We start from the raw sequence: 26071 nt of genomic DNA, 5'->3' as shown, positions 1-26071 counted from the left end.
AATCCCATTGGTTGTATGCTTGTGATGGGTGGGGATGTGGTTTACAAAAATTATAAATAATCTCCATCAACCGTGGACCGCGCCAAGAAATGGTTCCCTCTTAACCGTTGTCTTGCAACATCAAATGACAGGTGCGTTTTTTGGGTTGTTGTTTTAAAAAAAAACTCGATTTAGCGACAAGTCATGGAACACCAGCACGTCTTTCGATTGGTCACGAATTTTGTCATATAGTTAAATTTGTAGCGCATCGAAGATGTCGAAAAGGTTGAGATGAGTTCACCAGCAAAGGTTACATAGCTCATTGTAAATTCATCCTGAGCTTGACTCCGAAAGACAAAAATCCTGAACTTTCTGTAACTGATGTAAAGATGCATGCATCACGAGTGCAACTATTTAAAATTGCGTGCCGTTTTCTAAAAGTAATCATTTGGAGTATGCGTGTCGTTGACCACAACGTTATCGGGGCAGAAAAGGGCGATTTTGAAACTTGAGCATGTGAGGTGAGCCTCAGCCTCACAGCGGGCATGTCTGGGCAAAGCCTCGTTGATAACTGAGCCATTTCCCAATTGTTTCAAATTATAAATTGATTTAAGTTCGCACACTGTGTAACATTATTCAACAAATGTCGGTGTAATCTAGAAAAAATATTTTAAGAGTGTTTTCCTCTGGCGTATGAATTATGAGTCATTCTAATCATATTTATGTCGAAATATGTCGAGTGCACGTTTTGAAGTTATTGAGCCAATGTTTTCTTGTTGCAGACATGGTTCACCTCCCGTCGTCTTCCAACTACCTCCTGCTGCTCTGCATCCTTGCCAGCAGCTTTCCAGCAGTCACTGGGCTCTTTGAGTGGCTGAGGCAGAATGACGAGGATCCTCCAGGAGAAACGGCAGCAGCGCCTTCGCTGCCTCCTCCTCCTCCTCCTCCTCCACCTGCAGATTCAGTTCCCTCAATTCTAGCTGAGGATGCACGGTTTGAAATGGCGACCGCTGATGAGAAGTTCCTGGCTGAGGCTAAGCAGATGGAGCTAAGCCCTTTAGATAGCTGCCACCACAAGGTAAGGGGAGGTCTCACTCGCACTCAAAACTACAAACGATGAAAAGACGTTTTCGAACATGCTAGCAAGCGCGATGGCAGTTTAACAAGCTGTGCTCTGTAGGTGGTGGCTCAGTTAAAGGCGAGCTGCGAAGCGCTCTCGGAAGAGGAGCTGGCAAAACTTGGCGTTCTACTGTTCAACTGCCAGGCGCAGATTGAGGGTCGCCCAAGTTATCCGTGCACAGAACAGATGGTAAGCCACAAAATGTTGCAGTATCGTCATTTACAGACTTTTATTTTTGATTCGACCTTTCCTTGAAGGCGATACGCTTCCAGGCCTGACGGGGTGCTCTCGTGTGCTTTTTCAGGCTATCAAAGAATGTACAAGAAATATGGACTCCGACACTTGGAACGCCTATCACATAGTGAGCAACAGGGCTCGCGCTGTGTGCTACGCAAGTCGCCAGCAGCTATTTCGGCGCAGGGCGGCGCAAACGGTCAACATGCTCATCGCTTCGGCTGCCAGCCAACTATCTGCCATGGAGGACCTCAAGGTACTACATACAGTACATTTTTTTTTTCTTGGTCCTCTTCCATTTTTAGTCAGAGTATAATTACATGCGCGGAGGCATGTAAATAATAATACAGTGTAACCTCAGAAATAAGACCACCTATGTTACTGCTCAAGGTGGTCTTATTTTCGGGGTGGTCTGATTTCTGAAGTGGCATGCAGTAATGATAATGCAGAAGTAATGTGGCTCACATGCAACAATATACTGTAGCGTCATGTACACACAATGAGTAATAAATGATGGATTGTACATGCAACTGTATTGTACACAAAAGAAATTTAAGCATTTGAATAGTCTATGTATGTATAAGGCAAGAGGAAAAAAAACTACATATCACCGCTGACTCGCTATCCTGACAGCTTAGCGCCTCCAATGTTGTGCCTTGTTTTGAAATGATCCAGCCAACCGTTGGACGCTTTAAAGTCTTCGTCCTTTTTAAGCTCCTTCGCGTATTCTCGTGCCTGTTCCTGGATCATCTGTCCGCTGATAGGGATATTCTGGCTGCGCGCTTTCTGAAACCATCGCCAAGTTAGCTCGTCCACGTCGTCGTAGTCACTTCGGTAGCACAGGCGTTTTCTAGAAGAGCTAGCGTTTGCTTGGCATGCGTCTAGGAGCTCCCGTTTCTTCTTCAAAATGGTTTGGATTTGAGTTTTTCCAACTCCAAACCGCTCAGCCAATGTTCGCTGGCTCGAATAACTTCAATTTTCTGTTGTAGGGTCAAATCAATTCTCTTCTTGCTTGCTGCCATTTTCACACCTGGTCGCAATTATGAGGCGATAGCTTCCAGGGACCGGATATTGCGGTCGCAATTCTGAATTCCGGGGTGGTCTCATTTCTAGGGTTTCAATACAATACAATACATAGGCGTTCTATTTGGGACTGTACAAAACCGGTCGTATTTTTAAGGTGGTCGTTTAAATGAGGTGGTCGCATAGCGGGGTTTCACTGTAATAAAGTATCCTCAAGTCGTGTTTTTGTGACAGGACGGCCAATTTGCACTGAGAGAGATGACTGCGGCATCACTGGACAAGCTGGTGAAGGGTCACAGCGCACTGCAGACTCAGCAGGCCAAGCTGCGGGAAGGCCAAGGTCAAATGGAAAGTTCCCTGAGAGACAACCTGCAGCGTCTGGGTCAGGAGAAAGCGCTCATCGCCTCGGGACAAGAACTCGTGGCCCAGCTCATCCAGGGAATTACGGACAGAATGGGTGAGAGCTGGCCGGATCGCAGGCAACGTTGGCAGAAGTCATGGTTGAAGGGGGACCCAAAGTTGTTTTTTTTTTAACCGCCAAGTTTAACCTTTCTCCTTGAAGCTCTTGTGAGTGAGAACATGCAGATCCAAGGGTCAGAAGTGCAGGAGAGCCACAGAGCAATCGTTCAAGACCTTGCTGACGTCAGACAGCAGGCTCAGAGCATCCATCAAAAACTGGGTATCAAAGTCAAATCCAACACTGCTTGATTGGCTTTAAAAAAAATATTTTTTTGTAATACGAGCCAACCTGTGACTTCAGATGACAGCATGTCAGAGTTTCTGGAGTACCAGGACCAGACGTTGCACTACTACACCGATCTGATGGGCAAACTGGAGCGCATGAACAGCAGTCTGGGATTCGCGCTGCACTTCCTGGATGAAACGCAGGGCCGGATAGAGGAAAGGCTTCGCGCCATTCAGAGTTACCTCGGCTGGGCGGGTGAATTGCGCGCTTAGCTTAGCTTAGCTTAGCGTTTTTATTTTTTTATTGTCCTCATCCTCGTTTATTTGTCTTTCCAGGTTTAAGCATCGCCGCCATGTGGACGTGTATCGCGCACACTGGCTATTTTGTACTGTTTGCCGTGGTCCAGTCATTCCTGCGCTGTCCACTTTTCTCCCGCGCCGCGCTGCTGCTCACCGTGCCCTTGAACGCCATGGCGGAGGTCAACCAGCAGCCGGCGCTGGATCTGGCAAGTCTCAGCTTGCTGATCGTCACGCTTTCGCTAGGTACGAGGCCAAAAGGCTGAATGGGGAAAAACTTTCATGACCATTGATTGGTTGTCATGTCATGTCACCCGTCACCCCCCCCCCCCCCCCACACTCAGGACACTGGTTTGTGAGTCAGTTGCGGGTTCAATTTCCGAGCAGAGGAAACCCATCCGCCGCATTGCCATTGATGACTTTTGAATTGGCGGAGCCGCAAAAGTCTCGTCACGCGTATCCGCCGTCCTCGACGCCTCAAAAGTTAGTCTGCTAAACTTTCAGACGGCCACCAAACTCGATTGCAAAACTTTGCAATCTCTTTCTCCTCAGGAAAGGGCACGGCGGCATCGAACGGGATGACCCGCTGAAACAAGAAGGCGCGACATCAAGTGGGAATCTTTTACCGACGTCGTTCGACATCCAAGTAGTCGAATGAGGTGACGACAATGCGGTTCCCGTTTTTGCTTTTCGATATCCAGATTTTGGAATACCGGAAGAATCGTTTCACAGGAAACCTGCAACAAGTTGCCTCCCTCATCACTGCGCATCTCCATTTCTACCCCAGCCTATTCGTTCAGGAGTAAGCACATTCGAGGAATGTTGAAACCACAGTGCAGTCATAAAATCGGACTTTTCTTATTTTATTTTATTTTTTTTAAAGGCTCTGATTGACGATATCACTTCCGGAACCCCCCAAGGAGCTTTTGAGCCTTTGATTGACTTTCACGATATTGCGAATGACTCCAGAAGTGCAAGTCCCACACCGTCAGTTAGCAACAGGTCAGTGGTCGAGACGAGCCCATTGCACACGGCGTCGACATTGTTCTCTTTTGCACTCATTGCTTTATATCATTCATTCATTCATCTTCCGAGCCGCTTGATCCTCACTAGGGTCGCGGGGGGTGCTGGAGCCTATCCCAGCTGTCTCCGGGCAGTAGGCAACCCTGAATCGGTTGCCAGCCAATCGCAGGGCACACAGAAACAAACAACCATTCGCACTCACACTCACACCTAGGGACAATTTAGAGCGTTCAATCAGCCTGCCACGCATGTTTTTGGAATGTGGGAGGAAACCGGAGCACCCGGAGAAAACCCACGCAGGCCCGGGGAGAACATGCAAACTCCACACAGGGAGGCCGTAGCTGGAATCGAACCCGGTACCTCTGCACTGTGAAGCCCACGTGCTAACCACTGGACTACCGGGCCGCCCTGCTTTATATCATGTTGGGTAAAATGTTGTTTGGGATTTTTACATGAAAAAACATGCGCATTGCAGGTTTAAAAAAAAAAAAAGTTGGTTTAATTTGCGCGGGATGGATGAGCAGTAGCATTAAAATCTAGTGAAAATACTTTTCAGCTCGCTATCGGGACGTCCGCTCTGCAACTCGATCACCAAAGCTGGGACGGGGTGCAGGAAGAGGGCGCTCTTTGGACAAGATTACTGCAGAGTTCACCAAGGCAGACTCAAGCCGTCTTTTCACTCGTCAAGTCAAATGTGACGTCAGATTTTCATGGTTAACATGTGTTTTTTTTTAATGACCCCCCCCATGGAATAGTAATTTTTAACAACCTAATAAACACATTCAAACTGACACTTCTATTATGTTTGACTCTGATGGCAAAGTTTACCAGTATTACAAAAATGAATTGGGCAAAGTGTGATGGAGTGAAGCAAAGCTCCTTTTAATGTGGCGGTGAAACGCAAAGAATGAATCCGATGCGCTAAAATGGAAGCTTGTGTGTCGCATTCTTTCGGGGGGCACCTTGTTCTCTGCGGCCAGGCAAGTACCGGCCCCGTCACCTCTCTGGTCCCCCATCCCAGCAAGCTCCCCGATTGTTTTCGTCCACACCCCGAGGCACTGGTTTCACTTGCGAGCCGTGTCGTAGTTTGTAACGAACCAGTCGCAGGTTTCCTGGAGAGCTGCGAGGACATGGAAGTCAAGTGGGACAGCCCTGATCCAAAAAAAAAAAAACGCTTCGCGGGCTCACCTTGTTTGAAGGGCGTGAAGCGGAAATCCGGGCGATAGCGGCGCAGCTTGGCGTTGCTGGCCGTCTTTTTCAACTGCCCGTCTGATTTACTCGTGTCGTACTGCAGCGGCGGTGGTCAAGGCAATTGCGGTGAAAAGGCGAGTTTGAAACCGTTTGGACGGTCCAGAAGAGGTAGAACTCGGTATTTAGTGGTGAAAACTTAATGGGGAGGGTGGGGGGGGGGGGGGGGGGGGGACAATGGTTATATTGCATTCATTCATTCATTCACCTTCCGAGCCGCTTGATCCTCACTAGGGTCGCGGGGGGTGCTGGAGCCTATCCCAGCTGTCCTCGGGCAGTAGCCGGGGGACACCCTGAATCGGTTGCCAGCCAATCGCAGGGCACACAGAAACGAACAACCATCCGCACTCACACTCACACCTAGGGACAATTTAGAGCGTCCAATCAGCCTGCCACGCATGGTTTTGGAATGTGGGAGGAAACCGGAGCACCCGGAGAAAACCCACGCAGGCCCGGGGAGAACGTGCAAACTCCACACAGGGAGGCCGGAGCTGGAATCGAACCCGGTACCTCTGCACTGTGAAGCCCACGTGCTAACCACTGGACTACCGGGCCGCCCGGTTATATTGCACATTCTTGAAATTAACTTGTTGGAACGTGCTGAGTACGTAATTTATATTTTCAGTAGCACTTAGAAATAAACGGCTATTGCCGACCTAATTCTTCACTCGCATCTGGTTCGGAAAACTTTCTAATTCAGCGATTATTCAGAAGCCAGTTTTTATTGAGTGCTGCAAATAAAAGTAAATTTGCTGAGGAACGACACCGACACGCGCCCATCGCAGCCTTAAAAATGGGCCGTGACGACATTTGACTCGCGTTACCTTTGCATGTACGTGATGTTAGGATACAACCACTTGGCCTTTAAAGTCCAGTGCTTGCACAACCGCGTCTGCTGCGTCTTTGATTGACACTTCGTCTTCCTCCCCAACTGCGGTCGACAGACAAAACAAGTGCACTCCGATTTGGGCCGTTGTCATTTGGGCTCATAACGCGCAGGACGAGAACTTACCGGAAAGGATGATGGGCTCCACCTCAGGATATTCCATCAAAACCCACAGGAGGAGGCGTGCCAAATCCAAAGAGTATACAAACTGCCTTTTGGGAGTGCCGGAGCCCCAGACCACCAACGGCTTCCCCTCCTCTAACGTGGAATAACGGTGCACGTGCATACTGTTAGTCAGGCATGTCCAAAATCCGGCCCGCGGTCGAATTTCATCCGGCCCTCGGCCCCCGTCATAAAATCAGTGCCGTCTGGCCCGCAGGTTGGGCGCAATGAAACACGTGTTGCATTGACTGAGGTCTCGTAGACTGGTGAGTGATGTTTCATAGAGTACTGCTTCCCTCTAGTGGCTAAATGAGTAATAGCATTCACTAAATGAGTAATAGCATTTAGACACTAGAGGGCATCACTCGCGAGTTAACAAGACATCAATCCGTGTTTATATTGACTGATATGTCATATTTCAAATTCCTGTTTCAAATGAACCAAAAGAAATTCTTAAGATTGTTGAAATTAAAATAAAAATGGAAATGTGAAACAGACTGGCTTACTAAAATTTGCTGAACAATATTGTTGTTCAATGTAAAGAATGTCAGCCAAGGTCGGCCCCCCCGACATTTTACCACATAAAATCTGGCCCCCTTGGCAAAAAGTTTGGACACCCCTGCTGTTAGTACACCTTATCACAAGAACATTTAAAAACCTTCAACCAAAAGTGCCGAAACGGTTTATTGCCGACAGAAAAAAAAAAAGATGCAACTTACTTTGGGCAATGTACGTTTTGTGAATTAGGCCGGGCAGCACGTGGCCATCTTCGATACTGAAGTTGTCATGGGGACCAAAGACATTAGTGGGGATCACGGCCGTGTAGCGATGACCATGCTGCTGGAAATAGGCCCTGTGGAACACCATCAATGCGGTTTTATTAGACAAGTGAAAAGATTCACAGGCTGCCGCGTCTCCTCTCCACTAAGCCATTGAGAACCGCAACCTTTGAAACTAAATTTTTTTTTTTGTCCGCTTTTGCAGTTATGAAGTCACCTAATCCTAAGGACAGAATACACTACCTGTTTTGGACATCTACCATTCTTTTTGCATAGGCGTAGCCAAAGTTGGACTCGTGAGGTGGGCCGTTATGGATCTGTTGAAAAGGAACAGAAAAGGCATTTGGGCCGAATGACACGGCGGTGTTCAAGCGATACTATTTGTTAATGCATCATGGCAACGTAAATATAAAAATTATGCATGAAGCTGACATCTTCTGATCAGAATCTGAGCTCTTCTGAATCTGGATTAGGATGAACACGAATTGGACATCAACCAAAACGCTAACTGATTGATTGACCTTCCCAAATTTTAAATGACCAATTTCTATTGAAAATCAGTTTTTTAAATATGATTAAATCGACTGCGACCACTGTCTTGGAACTGAATATTTGTCTGATGTCATCAAAATAATCACCAGAATCGGATGCTGACAAAACATGATGTCTATACCACATAAACAGCACTTACCATAGTTTCATCGATGGGATATGTGGTCTTATCCGGAAATATGCAGGTGGACAGACAGGAAATGACCTTAACCACACCGACTTCATGTGCAGCCTGCAGCACATTGTCATTCATGTGGATGTTATTCCTCTGAAAAAAATAAAAAAGAAACGCAACAGCTGTTGGAGCTGGCGGGTTTAACGATTGTCATGCAAAAAGGACACGTGTGTGAAAGTTCAACTGAATGCATTTATTGTACCCAAAAGTCCAGGTTACTCTTCAAGTTTTTGAAAAGTCCTCCCACCATGGCAGCCAGGTGGATAACATGGCTTGGCTGGTGTTTCTTGAACAGATCCCGCGTCTCTTTCATGCTCCTAGAAGAACCCAAGCATACAAGGATCACGAAAAAAAAAAGACAATTGACGGTAACCTCCGGATATCGTTTGAGTGTTTTGTTTTTGCCCACGTGAGGTTGGCATCTTTGGAAGACAGGAAGATCCACTCTTCACCTTCGCAGCCTGCCCTTTCCTCTTGGACCACACGTTGGATGGCCATCCCCACCAAGCCAGAGCCTCCAGTCACCAACACCCTCATCTGACCGCTGACAGCTCTATTGCATAAACACACTATAAGCCAGAAGGTGACAAGAGACTTTTTTAAATTGCGCGATATAGGAAGAATTTAGCGGGCTGCTCACTGAATCTTACAGGAAGGCAAGTGGTCAAAAGTAACGATTTTGACAGACGGGGCATAGAACGGATTTAAACGACTAAGTAAGAAATGTTCATAAAGATCGTATATTTGAACATTTAAAGCGACCGCGTTTATTCAAAAGAATGGATGAACACTTGTGCGCGACACCGTGGCAGGTGGATGAGGCTTTACTCAAGTCGCTAAGTACACGCAAAGTAAAAGTCGATGTTAGCTACCAACACTTAGCACTTGGGGCATTTTTACAAGCATCTGACAGCATATAATGGGTACCTCCTCGTACAAAGTCGTATCGCTTGAATCCTCTTCCACAAGAACGCGTTCAAAGGTTTAACATTGTGAATTTAAGAAGAAAAACATCGTCCGGCAGAATGATTTAAGTACACGACATCCGTTCTACGAAGTTGCGAGAATATACTGTACAAACACTACCGGCTCCGCCTTCAAAATAAAAAGACATTTGCCATCTGGTGTGGCGGAAGTTGGAAACTGGAACGCCGTCATAGCAGGATGTTTACCTCAGTTCATGTTTCCAGTGTTTGTTCTCGCCCTTCACTAGTTTTCACAAAATCCCGTGAACAAGTATATGTGTGTAAAATCACCTGGTTTCTTCATAATGTGGCAACGTCCATGTACTAATGTTGATTTATTATGCAACATTCTGTCTCTTCTCTTAATTGGTGCTTTGCCATTGCAAGTTTTTCTTCGCTCATTAGGTTGATGCAGATGCTTAATATAGAAAGACAAAGGGAAACATGAAATGTGTCCAAAGTCAACACATATCAGTGTGCACTTAAAGTACTTGGTAAAGACCAGATCAACTTTAGCTGGTCGAATTGGCTTTTCATGAAGCCTGAAGGTTTTGTGCTAACAATGACTTATATTTGGAACGACTGATAACTCCCTGCTCCTCAACTAAGGCCCCACTTCCCAAAAGATGATGCTTGCCACCATCATGTGTTGCTATTATGTTGGTATGGTGTTCTTTTGGCCATACGGTATATTATTCTATTGCTTTGTCATGAAACATTGTTTTTTTTAAAATTATTACTTAAATATTAAATATTACTTTCGCCACAGTTGGAAAATTGGAATACATTTGTTTTGTGTGTGTGTGTTTCCAGAGGAAAGAGGAGCATGCCAGGTAGAAGTCCTTTTTTTTTTTCTTTCAACGCACACATTTGATGGAGAAGACGACAAAACCCGTTTTCTCCTCGATTGTGAAACACTCTGTTTTCTTTCTTTTTATCATACAAGAGATGATAAAGTATACACAGCATCTGGATCAAGACCGCTCGGCAAAAGAAAAATAGAATGCACACTTCAGGAAATCCGGGTTAACGACGTACCCCTTAACACTTGTTAATATACTTTCTCCCAATTTTTTTTCATTGCCCCAAACAAATCAGAAACTGCTAGTGCATCAAACTGATGAAGAACATATGAAAAACATACATGACATAAAAATAAAACACCTATTGCACAAGTGAGACAAATACAGCATTAACGGTGTGAATTGTTCCCGCTCAAAGAGCAGTACATGGCGCGCGGCTGAGGTTTCACAGTAGAGCTCAATGGAACAGACAAGCTAGGCTAGAATGAACAATGAAGCAAATTGGATAATGTCTGACAAGCACAAATAGCGCACGAGAAGCATGCTCGCTGGCGGGTAGCTACTGTCCATGTTACCTTGTCGCGACAGATGCGTTTAAAAGTCCATTGGCAATGTTTCAAAGGAAATATGCATTTCGAACATATGAGTAGAGCTAGGCTGCTAGATCAGAGCGACCTACTGTTTTAAACAATTTTAAAAGATGCGCCAAAGGATCTTGTTAGCTGACGGCTAGTGACTAACCAAATCATACTGTAGCGATATGTGGTCAAGTTAGCGAAGTAGAAATTAAATAGGCATCTAAAAATGTGGACATTCCAGGCAGGGTAACATGAGCAGAGCTAGCCTGCGTGATATTTGTTAGCCTGCTAGCTAGTAGCCACTTTCAAAGGGTGTGGGTTGGGGACTAGTCATTTCATCAACACGCTCAATAAAATTATTGATTTCATGTCTTAGCTGCTAAGACATGCTAAAATGCTAGCTTGTTGACATCACATAAAGCAGAATAAAAATTTAAAAATCTAAGTTAGCAGTTCAGGCGAGAATACGCGTACAGGACAACATGAGCAGAGCTAGCCTGTTAGCTAGCCTCCGCCTTCAATGAGAGTCACAAGAAAAGCCGCCATTTGTTCTATCAATTCAGTCAAGAAAACAATCGGCTTGTTAGTTGGGAGTGTTAGCAGGTTTAGCTTCGTGACACAACTTCAAATGAAAGCAAAAAGTGGATGGTGAACTGTAAACCTAAAAAAAGGCGGGAAGAAACACCTTCATTTGAAATGCAGTGGATGTGGCGCCTACATGGCAACTCAAGTGACTTCACATTGGCAGGAACGTTTGTATTGGGCAGAAAATAAGAACGACAAAGCAAAAAGAAGAAACCATCTTGCAATTCAAAGTCATCCTTTTTTCATCGATACCGATAAAAGACAAATATTGGCCATTTTAGGTGGGTTTCTTGCTCTTATTATCACCACTTGCGCTTCACGCAGGAGTAGAACAGCCAGTGGTGTCAAATTCAGACTTCTATTTACAGAGACATTCTGGAGCGACCGCCCCCTCCACCCCCCCTAAGTGGGTGGTATGTTTGTCTTGTAGCAGCACTCCATCCAACACCACAATCAGCATCCACCACATATCAAAGTGTTTTTTTTTAAGTGGTTGAGATTTGCGAGGGAGCGCAATGTAAACCTTCCTATCATCAGGAATAAATAAGTACGCCAGGTCTCATACAGAGAAGATAAATGATGAAAAAAGTCAGCAGTGTGTGTGTGTGTGTGTGTGTGTGTGTGTGTGTAGTCAGTCACGGCCATTCGGTCGCTGCTTCAAGTACATAAAAACAAAAAAAAAGTTAGTGAGTGGTTAACACATTTCCAGTTTCTACCGGGTTCTGTTCTGTCAAGCAACATCATCAGTTATACTTCCAAACATCTCCAAATCAAACGCTTAAAACATTTGTTTAAAAAAAAAAACAACAACAAACAATTCCCTCATAACGTTATCAAAATTATTAAACGTGTGCAATCACAAGCTAATACTGCTACCGCTACTCCCATTTTCTTTTTCTTTTTGTCTGCTAGTGGAAATCGAGCCATCCATTTGGAGCCTATCCCTTTTGAAATTAGACGAGTCACCAGCCAATCACAGGGCACGATATGGACAAACAATCACACGTCAGGGAATTTAGAGTCTTCAATGAAATGGAACAACAACAAGGTAAAAAGCGGGAGTAAGTGTCGCGATACGCCAACTGTCCAAACTGTCCTCCATTTTGTTGGCCGGTAGCATCAGGATTGGACTCTTGGAATCACACGCTTGAAATAAAGGAAGGATGATGGGGCAAGAAACCACGAGGTAACGTTGCTTACCACTAACACACCAAATGTCCGTCTTCCATTTTGCTGTGGCACGTTTGGACAATGGAGCTTTAACAAAAAAAAAAAAAACAAAAAAAAAAAAACACTGAGTGGAGGTTTTCCAGCCTTTTTGTCCTTCTTATCACAGTGAATTGTTAATAATGATGATGATGATGATATAGAGCGTCTAATCCCATTCAGTCATTCTGGAGCATTTATTATTTATGTTTTTTTTTCTTTTGTTTTTTTTAAGCACCAGCGGATGCTAACCGACACTGCCTGAGGAGACAAGGGCGCCTGGGCTTAAACGCAATACTCGGAAGTGGGTTGCGTTTTTTTTTTGTTCATCCTGAAGTTGTCAATGGTGTGTGTGTGTGTGTGTTTAGAGAATATTCAAGAGTCATGTCGGTGGGCGACTAGTCACGCGTTGGACATCTCAGCCTTGCTGAGGGCAATGGCGAGCTCCAGGTCTTCCTGCTCCTGCTGCCGAAGACGCTTCAGGCGCTCCCGCTCGGCCCGCTCGCTCTCGCGTTTGGCCCACTCCAGTTGCTGAGCCTCGTTATTAAACTGACACACACAGAAACGCACACACACGTGTTTAATGCTGGCTTCTGCTAACATGTCCAGCAAAAAAAGTCAAATCTCAATGTGAATAAGTCAAACTCACCTTGACTTTGTCCGGTCCTGTCAAGGTTGAGAGAACACACGTTAGCAATACATCAACTCAGTAGATCAATTCATATCATCTCTGTCGGGGAGAAACCCCATAGATCCAAAGATGGTCAATTTCATCATTTTTTTTCTTCCATAAAAGCAGTCGGGTGTACTGTCGCCACGTGGTCTGTTGTTTTTCCGCACTAATAACCGTCTTTTAGTATCGAAAAGATCTCGAGACGGACGTTGTATCGGTCTGTCGTGGTGAAGAAGGAGCTGAGCCAAAGGGCGAAGCTCTCAATTTACCGGTCGATCTACGTCCCAACCCTCACCTATGGTCACGAGCTATGGGTCGTGACCGAAAGAACGAGATCCCGGATACAAGCGGCCGAAATGAGTTTTCTCCGCAGGGTGTCCGGGCTCTCCCTTAGAGATAAGGTGAGAAGCTCGGTCATCCGGGAGGGGCTCAGAGTCGAGCCGCTTCTCCTCCACATCGAGAGGAGCCAGATGAGGTGGCTTGGGCATCTGATTCGGATGCCTCCTGAGCGCCTCCCCGGTGAGGTGTTCCGGTCATGTCCCACCGGGAGGAGACCCCGAGGAAGACCCAGGACACGCTGGAGAGACTATGTCACCCAGCTGGCCTGGGAACGTCTCGGGATCCCCCGGGGAGAGCTGGAAGAAGTAGCTAGGGAGAGGGAAGTCTGGGCTTCCCTGCTAAAGCTGTTGCCCCCGCGACCCGGCCCCGGATAAGCGGTAGATGATGGATGGATGGATGGATGGATGGATGGATCTTGAGAAAAGATCTCTTGGCTCTCTCGGACGTTTGTCAATTTAAGTGTCGTATAAGACGACTTCTTCACTGCACTGGTGTTGGGATTCCCCCCGACAGCGTCAAAGTTCTGTAGCATTATTGTTTGAGTCTTTATGAACTTCCTGGAGTCACATGACAAAGGACAGCGTCCAAAGTGAAGGGAGAGAGTCTTACTTGGTGCTGAGGACGGCGGGGCAAAAGGATCCTTGCCGCTGAAGGGGTCGCCCAAACCTTTTTTACTCTGGAAGGGGTCGACGATGTCCCGGCCAAACGGTTGGAAGGGGTCGCTTGGCTTGGGGGCTTCCGTCGGGCCGGACACGTTCACTGGCGTCGTCTTACCTGCGACGCACCGAGTGGTCATTGTTCAGTTACACTTCCAAGCACTCTCAACGGTTTATTACCAGATGCAAACTTGTTCAACTCACCACTGGGGGGTTTGGGCCTCGGCGGAACTCCTTTTTTGGGGGGCAGGGCCGGCGTGTCGCCCTTCCTGCTGAACGGATCATCCGCAAATACAGCCTGGCCACAAGGAAGTATCTCGTGAGTCGTCGCCAGAAGGGGGCGATGTTGTGATCGTCGCACGCTACCTTCTGGTAGTCTGGCAGCCAGCTGGCGCGGCCTTCGAACGGATCTCTGGGCTTGGCCATGTGGCTGAAGTCGGCGAAAGCGGCAGAGCTGCTGTTACCGCTGCTGCTGAAGGAGCCGCTGCCAAATGGATCCAAAGAGCCAAACAAATCTGAAAGGGACGAATGGACGGCGGTCAGGAAAACAGCCGTCGACGCTTTCGGCCACGCGTAATCTTGGATGGGAGACTTCCTACCTGCGCCTTTGCATTTGGGGTTGCCGCTGGAAAACGGGTCATTACTCGTGAAATGACCCATTTGCTGCAGGAGAACAAAATTTTTTTGGACCATGAAACTTCTGAAGTGATGGAAAGCAAACAGATGAAACTCAATGACTAAAAGTGTCACCTTGGAGGGTAGCGTGGCGCTCTTGCTAAAGGGGTCGGCTGTGGCGAAGGGGTCCAGTTTTGCGGTCTTCTTGAAGAAATCTTCAGACGAGGCCTTGAACGGGTCCGTCTCTTTGAACGGGTCGCCACCGAACGGATCTGCAACGCCAAATCATGAAATCGTGACTCACTGGCGCTGATGACTTGGTTAATCAGCGGCATAATGGCTCGAAAAAAAAATGATTGAAACGATATTAAATAGTTATAGCACCAGTTTTACATTCCTCAAAAACAAAGGCTTAAAGCGCAGGTTGTGTGACAGCGGCGCTCAATTTGGTTGTTATCATTTTTTAAAATGTTACTAGAGCAAAGAATGAAGATGTGAAAGCGAGTACCTGTCGAGGCTGCGGGCAACTTTGCAAAGGGGTCGTTTTGGAAGGGGTCTCCTGGAGGAGCAGAAAGGTGACAAAACAAAACAAAAAAAAAAGCTTGAAGCCAAGAGGGGAACGAAACAAATGCTGCCAACAAGAACCAAAAACAAAAAGAGCAGGAGGCGGAGCACGCCGAGGGAGACGAGCACCTTTGAAAGGGTCCGCCGTGAAGGGGTCCTCCGAGTGGAAGGGGTCGGCGTGGAGCTCCTGAGGCTGACTGTTGAACACGGACTGCTTCACTTTGAACGGATCTTCTTGCTAGGATAAAAACACCAGGACTATATCGATTGAAAAAAAAAAAAAACGTGCTCTCACGACGACTTCAGTTAGAATTTGGAGTGGAGGAGAACATTGCACCATCGTAAGAATCCGTCAGCGAATTCATCGATTCATTTCTCTATTTACAGATCTCGCTGAAATCGAAATTAGAAAGGGTGAGCGTGCATTTTTTTGCCACCTGTGGCTGTGAGGCCGCCGTCCCCATGGAGGGGAAGGTTCCGTTCTCCCTGTCGCCGAAGCCCTCGCTCATGTCGGCCAGGTTGGTCATGCTTCCTCCGTGGGTTCCGTTCAGGGTGCTGTTGTACTGCTCGATGCTTTTGGACACTTCCTGCTGGCTGTCCTGGATCTGCGACAGCTTGCTGCGTGCCTACACAACACGGGGCAGGGTCGTCACCACATCCGTCGCGAGAGACTTCATTCATCGTAAAAGTCAAGACGGACGTCAGACTGCACCACGTTTCAATTTTTGGAAAAGGAGCCAATTTTTTTTTTAAATCAAATGTAGAGCACCCTCTGCTGACTATAGAGAGGAATTACATTTCACCTGGTTGATCTCATCCTGCGTGGCCTTCAGGGACTTGATGATGGTCTCCAGCTGGATCTTGCCGGCGGCCAGACTCTGCTCCAGCTGGTCCTCCTCCTGCTGCAGCCGGCTCAGGTCGGCCTTGGCCCGGCCCAGCTCCTCCTCTTGGTTCTGCAGGTCCGACTCTTGAGAGTGGATCTGACTTTGCAGCGTTGAGATCTGCCAGGACCACCAGATGAGGTGAAGAAATGCAGATTTTCCAGAGTTTCAACATCTAAATTGGGGGCCCTGAAATTTTGGAGGTACAAGGTGCCGCTTTGCTTCGCTCACCATCTGAGACTCCTCCTGACATTTGATGCGGACCTCGTTCAGCATGTCCTCCAGCTTGTGCTTCTGCTGGTCCATCTCCTCCAGGCGGTCCTGGGCATCCTGCTTCTGCGCCTCCAGCTCCTGCAGACAGGCCGCTTCTCGGTCCAGGTCATTCTGCATCTCCTGAAACCGCAAGACGAGCACGATGGAAACCACACCGGGCCAAACGACCAACCGCGTGGCCAAAGGCCGGCTTACCTGCACTTCGGCGCTCTTGTGCCTGATGGCCTCTTCCGCCTCCCTGATGTCCTGCTCCAGAGTGTACTTCTCCCTGGCGCGCACACACAAATGCATAAAAAAAAAAGGTAAGAAGAACAATGAAACAAACAGTTCTGCGTGGGCACGTCGACATGTTCGCCGTTGAAGACACCGGACTGGAATTCTACGACATTCGAAATAACTCATCAGATCGAGAGATCCATAAAAGGCCAAGTATGACAACAGTGGGGAAGTGAAAGCAAAACCATTGAGGGTCCAGCAACCCAATGCAATGAAGATCACGGTTCAACATTGAATACCAGCTCATGTTGACATATTTTCCACGCTTAGAAATAAACACCAAAACACTCCATGCTTGCCATCCAGGTTTTTTTTTTCGTTGCACAGTTTTCAAAGTTCAAGTTCAAATACATTGTACCAAAAAAGCAATTAAGAGTTGCACAATTCTTAGCAACATTTGCAAGAGAGCACATCGAGTCATGCTTCAAATGAAAGGTCACAAATTATCACTCCAATTAAATTACAAACATAATCATTTCAATTGGGTCCATTTTCATGACGTGTGTGTGTGTGTGTGTGTGTGTTAGCAAGCGAGAATGCCAGTCCAGGCCCAGAGGGTGACTTGTGCGATTTACCTGAGCGTATTCCATTGGGTAAAGGCAAGAGTGCTGACGCAGCATTATGGAGAGAATAAGTCATGAGCAAACAAAATACACACACATTGAAGTAGTGTGTGCGTGTTGCGGTTGGTCGGTGACAAACGCACGTGACGACGCACCATGATGATGAGTTAGGGAAAGGAGGGTCGGGCGTAGTGGATTTTTCTTTTTCTTCTTCTTTTGACTACTTTTAATGATCATTATGGCCCCAAGGTTGCAAAAAAATGTGTTTGTGAAAATAAGGCCCCGGGAGCCATTTTTCACTGACCAACATCAAATTCATTCATTCATTCATCTTCCGAGCCGCTTGATCTTCACTAGGGTCGCAGGGGGTGCTGGAGCCTATCCCAGCTGTCTTCGGGCAGTAGGCGGGGGACACCCTGAATCGGTTGCCAGCCAATCGCAGGGCACACAGAGACGAACAACCATTCGCACTCACACTCACACCTAGGGACAAATTAGAGCGTCCAATCAGCCTGCCACGCATGTTTTTGGAATGTGGGAGGAAACCGGAGCACCCGGAGAAAACCCACGCAGGCCCGGGGAGAACATGCAAACTCCACACAGGGAGGCCGGAGCTGGAATCGAACCCGGTACCTCTGCACTGTGAAGCCGACATGCTAACCACTGGACTACCGGGCCACCCAACATCAAATTGAATTGGCATATCTCGCATGTTTCATCCAACCTGGATTCTCGGCGACTAATCATTGCTGTTATTTCACTGCAATGTCACACACTTTGGTTCAAATTTTTTTTTTTTTGGTTGCATGGTGGAGAATGATTATTCTTAGAGAGGGAGGTTTAGGTCAGAGTTTAGGTGGGGGCGTCCGAAGTGTTCATGGCAAGCGAATGACTGCTTCAAAAACAGCACGGCACATTCATCACACGTGAAAAGATTCCGATGGGATCACGTCACCTTCCCTTACCTCTGCAGCTGGGCGATCTCCTGGCTGATGTCGTCCAGCTCCTTGATCCCCGTAAACTCGCCCGAACCCACCGAGCTGGAGCTGTCCTGCACATGGGGGAGGTGGGGAAGGGTAGTTGGGGGTGTAAAACACAAGAAAGGGTCAGTGAAGCGTGGGGCCAACGCGGTCGACGGGGGCCGAAGTGGGGTGGCAACGTGGAGGGAAAGGTCCAGAAAGTCCACGAGCACAGAGGGTCAAACGAGTGGGCGGGTGAGGGGGGGCTGAAGGGGGAGGGGCTGACCATCCATGCCGGAGCAATTGCATGACACCCTCCATTCCCCTAAAAAAAAACAAGTTCTGCATCCATGGGCCATCGGGCTTTCTCCTCTGTGTGGAAGCCCCCCCGACCCCCCCTCGACCGCCTCAGAGTCCCGCAGATCACTGACGCGTTAACATGGCACAACCCTTTTTGCATTAGAGCGTGACACGACCCAGACATTTCCCGAAGGTGAGAACGTCATTTGAGTTAAAAGGGAGGGGGGGCGAGGGGGGATAGAAATGTTGAGCAAATGCTTCCTGTGTGTTTGGGGGGGCTTGAAAGCATTGGCGAATGGGGGCCCTGAAGGGCCTATTAAATGACCTACCCACAGCTTGAACATTATGGCCTGAGGAGGAGGAAGAGCAAAGGAGGAGGGGAGAGCAAAGAAGTTAGTTGCAGACGAGTCAGCCTGGACACGCCATCATGGAGGAACCCCCCCCAGTCCCCCACCCAAAATGTTGGCTCATATCTTCACACGCTAACAACACATAAAATAAGCACACGAAGAAATTGCGCTTACCCTCCTCATCTCCGACAGCGCCGCCATCTCGGATCCCACTGGCGTCATGTACCCCGACATGCTCTGTTGGCAAATACAAACATCTTGTATTAGTGGTGGTGGTGTTGCTTCTTTAGCAAGTTCCCAAAACAAGGTAAGATTCATTCATTCATTCATTCATTCATCTTCCGTACCGCTTGATCCTCACTAGGGTCGCGGGGGGTGCTGGAGCCCATCCCAGCCGTCTCCAGGCAGTAGGCGGGGGACACCCTGAATCGGTTGCCAGCCAATCGCAGGGCACACAGAGACGAACAACCATTCGCACTCACACTCACACTCACACCTAGGGACAATTTAGAGCGTCCAATCAGCCTACCATACATGTTTTTGAATGTGGGAGGAAACCGGAGCACCCGGAGAAAACCCACGCAGGCCCGGGGAGAACATGCAAACTCCACACAGGGAGGCCGGAGCTGCAATCGAACCCGGTACCTCTGCACTGTGAAGCCCACGTGCTAACCACTGGACTACCGGGCCGCCCACAAGATAAGAAAACCTTTATTAGTCTCGCAATGGAGACATTCCCGATCCACAGCAGCAGTTATGAAAGGAAGAAGTAGAACAACAAAATATAGGAGCTGTTGGAAAGGCAGCCACTCACGCGGCGCCATTTTGAAGTCATTCATTCATTCATTCATCTTCCGAGCCGCTTGATCCTCACTAGGGTCGCGGGGGATGCTGGAGCCTATCCCAGCTGTCTTCGGGCAGTAGGCGGGGGACACCCTGAATCGGTTGCCAGCCAATCGCAGGGCACACAGAAACGAACAACCATTCGCACTCACACTCACACCTAGGAACAATTTAGAGTGTTCAATCAGCCTGCCACGCATGTTTTTGGAATGTGGGAGGAAACCGGAGCACCCGGAGAAAACCCACGCAGGCCCGGGGAGAACATGCAAACTCCACACAGGGAGGCCGGAGCTGGAATCGAACCCGGTACCTCTGCACTGTGAAGCCCACGTGCTAACCACTGGACTACCGGGCCGCCCATTTTGAAGTCAAAATAATAAAATAACACAACACGATGAATCTCCTCTCGACTTTTCTGAGCGTAGCTCTCATTGGACAACATTTGGACACCCCCGGCATATGGTGTCGTCATAACCTACCGGGACTGGAGTTCCCCTCTCCGAAGGCGGGATCATATCCGCCGTCAGCGCCTGAGGGGGGTCCACACCCTTGCTCACTTTCTGCTGGATGAGATGCATGGCGAGGGCAAACTGCTCCCTGGTCAACTTGCCCATTTGTCTGGTGTCGGCCAGAGCCCTGCGGGGTCAGGAACGGAGAGACCAGTTGAACGACCGACAGCCGACCAAACCCGTAGGACACCCCGACAAAGTCTGGACTGCACGATGATGTCAAGAACTAACATGCTAACGACTGGAAAATGACCAAAGGGAGGAGGACGCTAACAGGTGTTAGCTAGCCGAGGTAGCCTACCATATATGGGCAAGGACGCCTTGAGAGAGTCCAGATTGCATGAAGATGTCCTTCACTTCCAGCCCACTGACAAAACCGTCCAGGTCGGTGTCCGTCTTTAGGAAGATGTCGTCGTAGCGACCGCGGTCCGACGCCGGGACTGCCCAGTTGAGGGAGTGCTGGAGAGTTGATGGCACCGTGAGACTTGAAGACCGATCCGATTCGACGTGGGATCTCGTACCTGTCCAGACTTGAGGGTATGTTTGGGGGACAGACTTCCCGTACTGTTGAGGGAGTTCATGCTGCCGTGGGACGGCGTGGAGCGCAGGGAGTCTTTGGGAGGCGGTGGGCTCGCCGGTAGCGGGGGGACCCCGCCCACCACCGAGCACAAGCTTTTTTTCCTCTTGGATGGGGGGATGAGGGCGGTGGGCAGGTGGGCTGGAACGGGTTCCTTCTCCAGCGCGCGGTACACAAGGTGCATGGCCTGCCACGGAACGAGACAAAAACAACAGATTTTCTCATGGTGTTACCTCGTGACGTGGAATGACAAAGTGAAATCCAATGGGGGAGGGGGGGGGGGGGGGGAGTCAGTAAAATTTGCTGAGTTTGGGATAGCTGTGGCGGCCCGGTAGTCCAGTGGTTAGCACGTCGGCTTCACAGTGCAGAGGTACCGGGTTCGATTGCAGCTCCGGCCTCCCTGTGTGGAGTTTGCATGTTCTCCCCGGGCCTGCGTGGCTTTTCTCCGGGTGCTCCGGTTTCCTCCCACATTCCAAAAACATGCGTGGCAGGCTGATTGGACGCTCTAAATTGTCCCCTAGGTGTGAGTGTGAGTGCGAATGGTTGTTCGTTTCTGTGTGCCCTGCGATTGGCTGGCAACCAATGCAGGGTGTCCCCCGCATACTGCCCGGAGACGGCTGGGATAGGCTCCAGCACCCCCCGCGACCCTAGTGAGGATCAAGCGGCTCGGAAGATGAATGAATGAATGAATGGGATAGCTGTGAAAATGGCTCACCACGGCAAACTCGTCTCGGTCCAGATGGCCGTCTTTATCGATGTCACTCAGGTCCCAAACCTGCCGGGAGCGTAAAGGAGCCCAAGAAGGGTGATACGCTTGACAAAAAGGCCTTAAACAACCATGTGGGGGGGCGAGGGCAAACCTTGCCGAGGACGTCCAGAGGCAGCTTCGAATTGATGAGGACGGGTCGGACCTTCTCTCCTGACAGCAGGCCGTTGAGCGGCGAGAGGCTTTCAAAAATGCCGTCAAATTTGTTCTTTTCCTCCGGCTGAAACAAATATTTGTCTTTGTTTTTTTTTGGATGTAGAATTTGAAGAAATCATACTACTCGGTTGTGTACTTCCATACCCTGACAGCCCAGTGGGCTTCAGTGGAGGTGCTCAGAGAAGGACTGCTGTTGTCCTTCTGCAAACATTTTTTTAAAAGTAAAAAAAAATCAACTATAAGGAAAAAATTATATTATATTATGACCCAGATTTGTGGGTCACAATAAATAACACACAGACCATTGTGTTATTTATTCAACATTTGAATATTTTTATTTGGCCTAATATTTAGACCATTCATTCATTCATTCATTCATCTTCCGTACCGCTTGATCCTCACTAGGGTCGCGGGGGGTGCTGGAGCCTATCCCAGCTGTCTTCGGGCAGTAGGCGGGGGACACCCTGAATCGGTTGCCAGCCAATCGCAGGGCACACATAGACGAACAACCATCCACGCCCACACTCACACCGAGGGACAATTTAGAGCGCCCAATCAGCCTGCCACGCATGTTTTTGGAATGTGGGAGGAAACCGGAGCACCCGGAGAAAAGCCACGCAGGCCCGGGGAGAACATGCAAACTCCACACAGGGAGGCCGGAGCTGGAATCGAACCCGGTACCTCTGCACTGTCAAGCCGACGTACTAACCACTGGACTACCGGGCCGCCATATTTAGACCAATTCATTGTAAAATATTGCCAAGTGTGTGCCCCGAGGTAAAATTACTCGACTACATTTTGCAGATTACTACCTTTTTTAAAAAAAGTGTCACATAATGGCATTGTATTATTTTGGGAATTATTATTAATAATGAAATGTATGAAATATTTTTTTTTATTCAATTTTATTTTTTTATATTTATACAACAGATTATTTTTGTTTTATTTATCATAATGTAAAACTCATGTCGGGCGGCCCGGTAGTCCAGTGGTTAGCACGTGGGCTTCACAGTGCAGAGGTACCGGGTTCGATTCCAGCTCTGGGCCTCCCTGTGTGGAGTTTGCATGTTCTCCCCGGGCCTGCGTGGCTTTTCTCCGGGTGCTCCGGTTTCCTCCCACATTCCAAAAACATGCGTGGCAGGCTGATTGAACACTCTAAATTGTCCCTAGGTGTGAGTGTGAGTGCGGATGGTTGTTCGTCTATGTGTGCCCTGCGATTGGCTGGCAACCGATTCAGGGTGTCCCCCGCCTACTGCCCGAAGACAGCTGGGATAGGCTCCAGCACCCCCCGCGACCCTAGTGAGGATCAAGCGGCTCGGAAGATGAATGAATGAATGAATTTTTAAAAATGCACTTTCTGCTATTTTGAATTTGATCTGCGCGCAGTTGTCCTGAGTAAAATATACGAGGTGGAGGCCACTCACAAATTTGGGCGGCGGCACACTGAGGTTGAGGCTGGACACACTGACATCATGGCCGCTCTGTGCGCACGCCACCAAACGCAGCGCCACGTAAAAACCCTTTTGGCAGTAGAGAGGATGGAGAAGACGTTGACTGTGATGAAAGTCATCGCTTCACGTTCTACTTCAGGAGTTGTTTCCTACCTGCTTGTCCAGGTAGCCTTTACCCTCCGGATCAGCCAGATCCCAAATCTGGAAGAAAATTTAAAAAACTGCAGCGGCCATCTTGTCTTTCAATAACCATTATAAACACTCATTCACAAAATTGTTTTATCAGCATCGGGTACACTAATTGGATAAATTAGCTATCTTGTGGGCTGCTAAATGATCCCCCCCCCCCACAAAAAGCTTGCCAATTTAGTATCACACCTCATCCAATGACACCTCTGTCCAATTGGTGAAATTCCTGAGTAGAAGTTCATCTAAGTGAGAGCCTTGGAATTGGACCCCAAACGGCTCCACCAAACTAAAATGGCCGACTTTGTGTTCAATTTTGAGCAAATGACCGTGACTTTTTCTGACATTATAAACATTCCTGCCCAACTTGAATTGGGTGCAGGTTACTTTTTGGTAACTTCTACAAAATATATATATATTTTTTGCCATTGAAAATGGGCGAAAGGGACTAACATCACCGATGCAGGTCGCATGCTTGGGCCCAAAAAACACACACTTGACAGAAACAGTAAAACAGCTAAACAACTAGATGGCAGTTAACAACACACTGCTACCTTTCCCAGCGTGACATCTGGAAGTCCAGACTTTTTCAAGAACAGGGCAGCTTCTGTTGGTCCCACTTTTCCCGTGTTTCCTGGATCCACCTAGGGTACGTACACACACACACACACACACACACACCGTCACAGCTTGCTAGGACAGCATGCGAAGATAGTGCCCAGTTAACATTTTACCTGTCTGTAAAAGTTCTCAAACACGGGGCTCCCGCTCGTCAACTGTGACAGACAGACACATCGATTACTTTCATTGTGGACTTTGATTCCTTTGATTGACCAGCGTTTTTGGGTAGGCCGTTCATCACCGGAGTATGCCATTAAATACAATCAAGTCAAGTAGAAGGTAATTGGAGAAATGCTTGTCTGGCTTTTCTGGATTTTTTTCATTCTCAAGCTCGATATATGTAGTTGTATTTTTAATCAGGAATATCATCTTCGCTTGGATTTTCAATTGTATTAATTTATTTTGGAGAAATAAAATATTTAAAACCGTCAATAAATCCCAAATATTGTGCAGATCGCTTTTCGATTTACACAGGTTGAAGTAGACATGAGTAGGAATGTGCATGGATTTTGGTAACAACACTAAGTGATTACAGGACGTGACGAGCCAAGCCAGGAAACAGGACGTATTACAATGCTTGCCTCCCTGGTATGACCTAGACAGGCTGAGATGCAAGGGGGGGGGGGGGGGGGGGGGGCACCAGTGACAATCTCGTGATGCTGACATCTTTATTACATACGTATTTAAGTGAAAGTGTTCAGCCCATCCAAGTGTCCCTTTATATCGAATTGGTGTAAAGCAGCAGCTGTTGTAATCTCCAACATAAAAAAAACGTCAGGGAGGATTTTGAGGCTGGCATGTAGTTTTCCAATCAGCGGCTTGTGTTTCTTTTACCTCCCTGACATGGAACTGACCAGATTTTTTGGCCAGTCACTGTTGTCACACAAGGATCGTGTGAATGTCACTTTGCGTGTGTTGGCTGTCTATTTATTTCCCCTATAAAAGAAACATTCATTCCTGGCAGATGCAACATAATGTGCAAGTATCGAACCTTCATTAGGGGGAAATTGGTGAATGTTTAAGCTTTTATTAGGACAAAGTGTGGGTGTGGTAATACGACATGACATGAAATCCAAAAGAAGTTCAACACGACGCGAATGACATCACAATTGAATTGCTGCTAGCTTCACGCTAACAAAACCATGAAAATAGAAGACACTTGTGAAACGTCTGCGATGGATGAGGAGACGACCTGCAAGCAGGGTGCGCTTCTGTCTTTTCTTTCGCCCGCAAAAGTGACGTCGGCCTGGTTTACTTCGGCATCAATTTGTCACCGCTTGCAGATTAGCCCGCTTTGCCCCGACGATGCTAACCAGCTAGCGGCGGTGAAGGCGGCAGGCCAGCACGAAGGAGTCCGCCCCAAAGACGCGGCTCGTCGGGGATACGCAGTGACATTCCACCCGCGGAGAGTACCACTGGTGTTCCGTTCAAAGGGCGGGGGTAAGTTAGCCGGTTGTGGCCGTCGGCGGTAGCTAACGAGCCCGCTACATAACGGGACCGCCGCCACTGCCGACGCACTGGGCCTGGCTCGACCGGCCGAGAGAGCAGATTTCCCTCTAAATGGGCCACGTTACGAGAGGCGACAATGACACGGAGTGGTGGTGGAGCACAAAGCGAACGTGTGGGGTCGCATTAGCTTGATAAGGTATCGTGGACAAGGCTTGCATCCTTTACCTGGCTGAGAGATGTGAGCGCTGCCATCTTCCCTGTTGCTGCGGGAACGCACCCTCCCGACGCAGCCGGGAAACTGCGCCCCCCAGCGGACAGCGTTTGCCTCGCTACTCAGGAGCCCCAAAAGTCGCGTTTGCGCCTTTCTTCTTCTACTCTTGCATTTCACAGACTATGGCGCGACGCTGCCCTCATTAGACCTTTTTTTACACTGCATGCTTCTTGTCCCTTGGGAACGCTCGTGGATCACAGGCACAGTGTCGGATTTTTTTATTAAACAATTTACCGCCCCCCCAGGTCAGATAAATTTTTTGAAAAATCTTTTTGCTCATAAGATTAAGATCGATTGAATCGAGAACATCTTCATCTCAACATAAACGGGAGGAGGGGGAGGGAATGCAACTTGATTCTCAAATTAAAAAAAACATATTAAACAGATTATGATGACTCCATGATAACTTTGAATTTTTTGTAGCTTTGCAACTTTTTTGTGAGGAGGGGAAACAACATTAGAAATTCAATTTTCTCTTCTTGAAAGAAATGTTA

General features: G+C 48.0%; 3 protein-coding genes across 8 annotated transcripts; 1 reads left to right on the top strand and 2 right to left on the bottom strand.

Moving 5' to 3' along the window:
* Positions 1-15: 15 nt before the first annotated feature.
* Positions 16-5151, top strand: LOC127605838 (protein brambleberry-like). Its single transcript, XM_052073652.1, is given in 14 exon segments — positions 16-45; positions 47-131; positions 762-1057; positions 1160-1288; positions 1404-1589; positions 2591-2813; positions 2919-3035; positions 3117-3296; positions 3377-3583; positions 3682-3820; positions 3890-3951; positions 4039-4139; positions 4221-4339; positions 4917-5151. Coding segments are annotated over 14 exon segments (2016 nt in total). The 3' UTR covers positions 5059-5151.
* Positions 5152-5223: 72 nt separating this feature from the next.
* On the bottom strand, positions 5224-9272 carry LOC127605814 (GDP-L-fucose synthase-like). Of its 6 annotated transcripts, none has more exons than XM_052073616.1 (10): positions 9090-9272; positions 8615-8715; positions 8365-8479; positions 8127-8255; positions 7679-7752; positions 7376-7509; positions 6621-6752; positions 6460-6539; positions 5549-5648; positions 5224-5480 (listed from the first exon to the last, which is right to left on the bottom strand). In XM_052073616.1, exons 3-10 carry the CDS (start codon positions 8473-8475, stop codon positions 5425-5427), a joined length of 816 nt encoding a protein of 271 aa, XP_051929576.1. In that variant the 5' UTR covers positions 8476-8479; positions 8615-8715; positions 9090-9272; the 3' UTR covers positions 5224-5424. The 6 variants fall into 6 exon arrangements, with proteins under 6 accessions (XP_051929576.1, XP_051929574.1, XP_051929575.1 ...); XM_052073614.1 differs by having other exon boundaries at positions 8572-8731; positions 9090-9269; XM_052073615.1 differs by having other exon boundaries at positions 8572-8731; positions 9100-9269.
* Positions 9273-10047: 775 nt separating this feature from the next.
* LOC127605837 (epidermal growth factor receptor substrate 15-like 1) lies at positions 10048-25671 on the bottom strand. Its single transcript, XM_052073650.1, has 26 exons — positions 25532-25671; positions 23971-24012; positions 23791-23880; positions 23204-23251; positions 23024-23119; positions 21744-21800; positions 21538-21663; positions 21393-21452; positions 20622-20864; positions 20402-20559; positions 20071-20227; positions 18923-18985; positions 18105-18190; positions 16496-16568; positions 16259-16420; positions 15950-16147; positions 15584-15772; positions 15276-15384; positions 15091-15141; positions 14718-14854; positions 14567-14630; positions 14334-14482; positions 14172-14265; positions 13921-14085; positions 12949-12965; positions 10048-12848 (listed from the first exon to the last, which is right to left on the bottom strand). Exons 1-26 carry the CDS (start codon positions 25556-25558, stop codon positions 12702-12704), a joined length of 2808 nt encoding a protein of 935 aa, XP_051929610.1. The 5' UTR covers positions 25559-25671; the 3' UTR covers positions 10048-12701.
* Between the last annotated feature and the right edge of the window lie 400 nt (positions 25672-26071).

This window comes from Hippocampus zosterae, chromosome 8 (assembly GCF_025434085.1).
Source record: "Hippocampus zosterae strain Florida chromosome 8, ASM2543408v3, whole genome shotgun sequence".
Taxonomy (NCBI): domain Eukaryota; kingdom Metazoa; phylum Chordata; class Actinopteri; order Syngnathiformes; family Syngnathidae; genus Hippocampus; species Hippocampus zosterae.
This window is presented reverse-complemented; position numbering and strand designations above follow the sequence as displayed.

What these genes read in the sequence shown, in the direction of transcription:
- LOC127605837 (XM_052073650.1), bottom strand. Translation starts at nt 25,558, where the DNA reads ATGGCAGCGCTCACATCTCTCAGCCAG. An exon ending in ACCGAGACGAGTTTGCCGTG is followed by an intron (nt 20,865 to 21,392) that starts GTGAGCCATTTT and finishes GTTCCGTGGCAG; the next exon opens with GCCATGCACCTTGTGTACCG. An exon ending in CGCAGGATGAGATCAACCAG is followed by an intron (nt 15,773 to 15,949) that starts GTGAAATGTAAT and finishes CGTGTTGTGTAG; the next exon opens with GCACGCAGCAAGCTGTCGCA.
- LOC127605814 (XM_052073614.1), bottom strand. Translation starts at nt 8,699, where the DNA reads ATGAGGGTGTTGGTGACTGGAGGCTCTGGCTTGGTGGGGATGGCCATC. An exon ending in TCCAAAGATGCCAACCTCAC is followed by an intron (nt 8,480 to 8,571) that starts GTGGGCAAAAAC and finishes GGGTTCTTCTAG; the next exon opens with GAGCATGAAAGAGACGCGGG. An exon ending in AGAGTAACCTGGACTTTTGG is followed by an intron (nt 8,256 to 8,364) that starts GTACAATAAATG and finishes TATTTTTTTCAG; the next exon opens with AGGAATAACATCCACATGAA.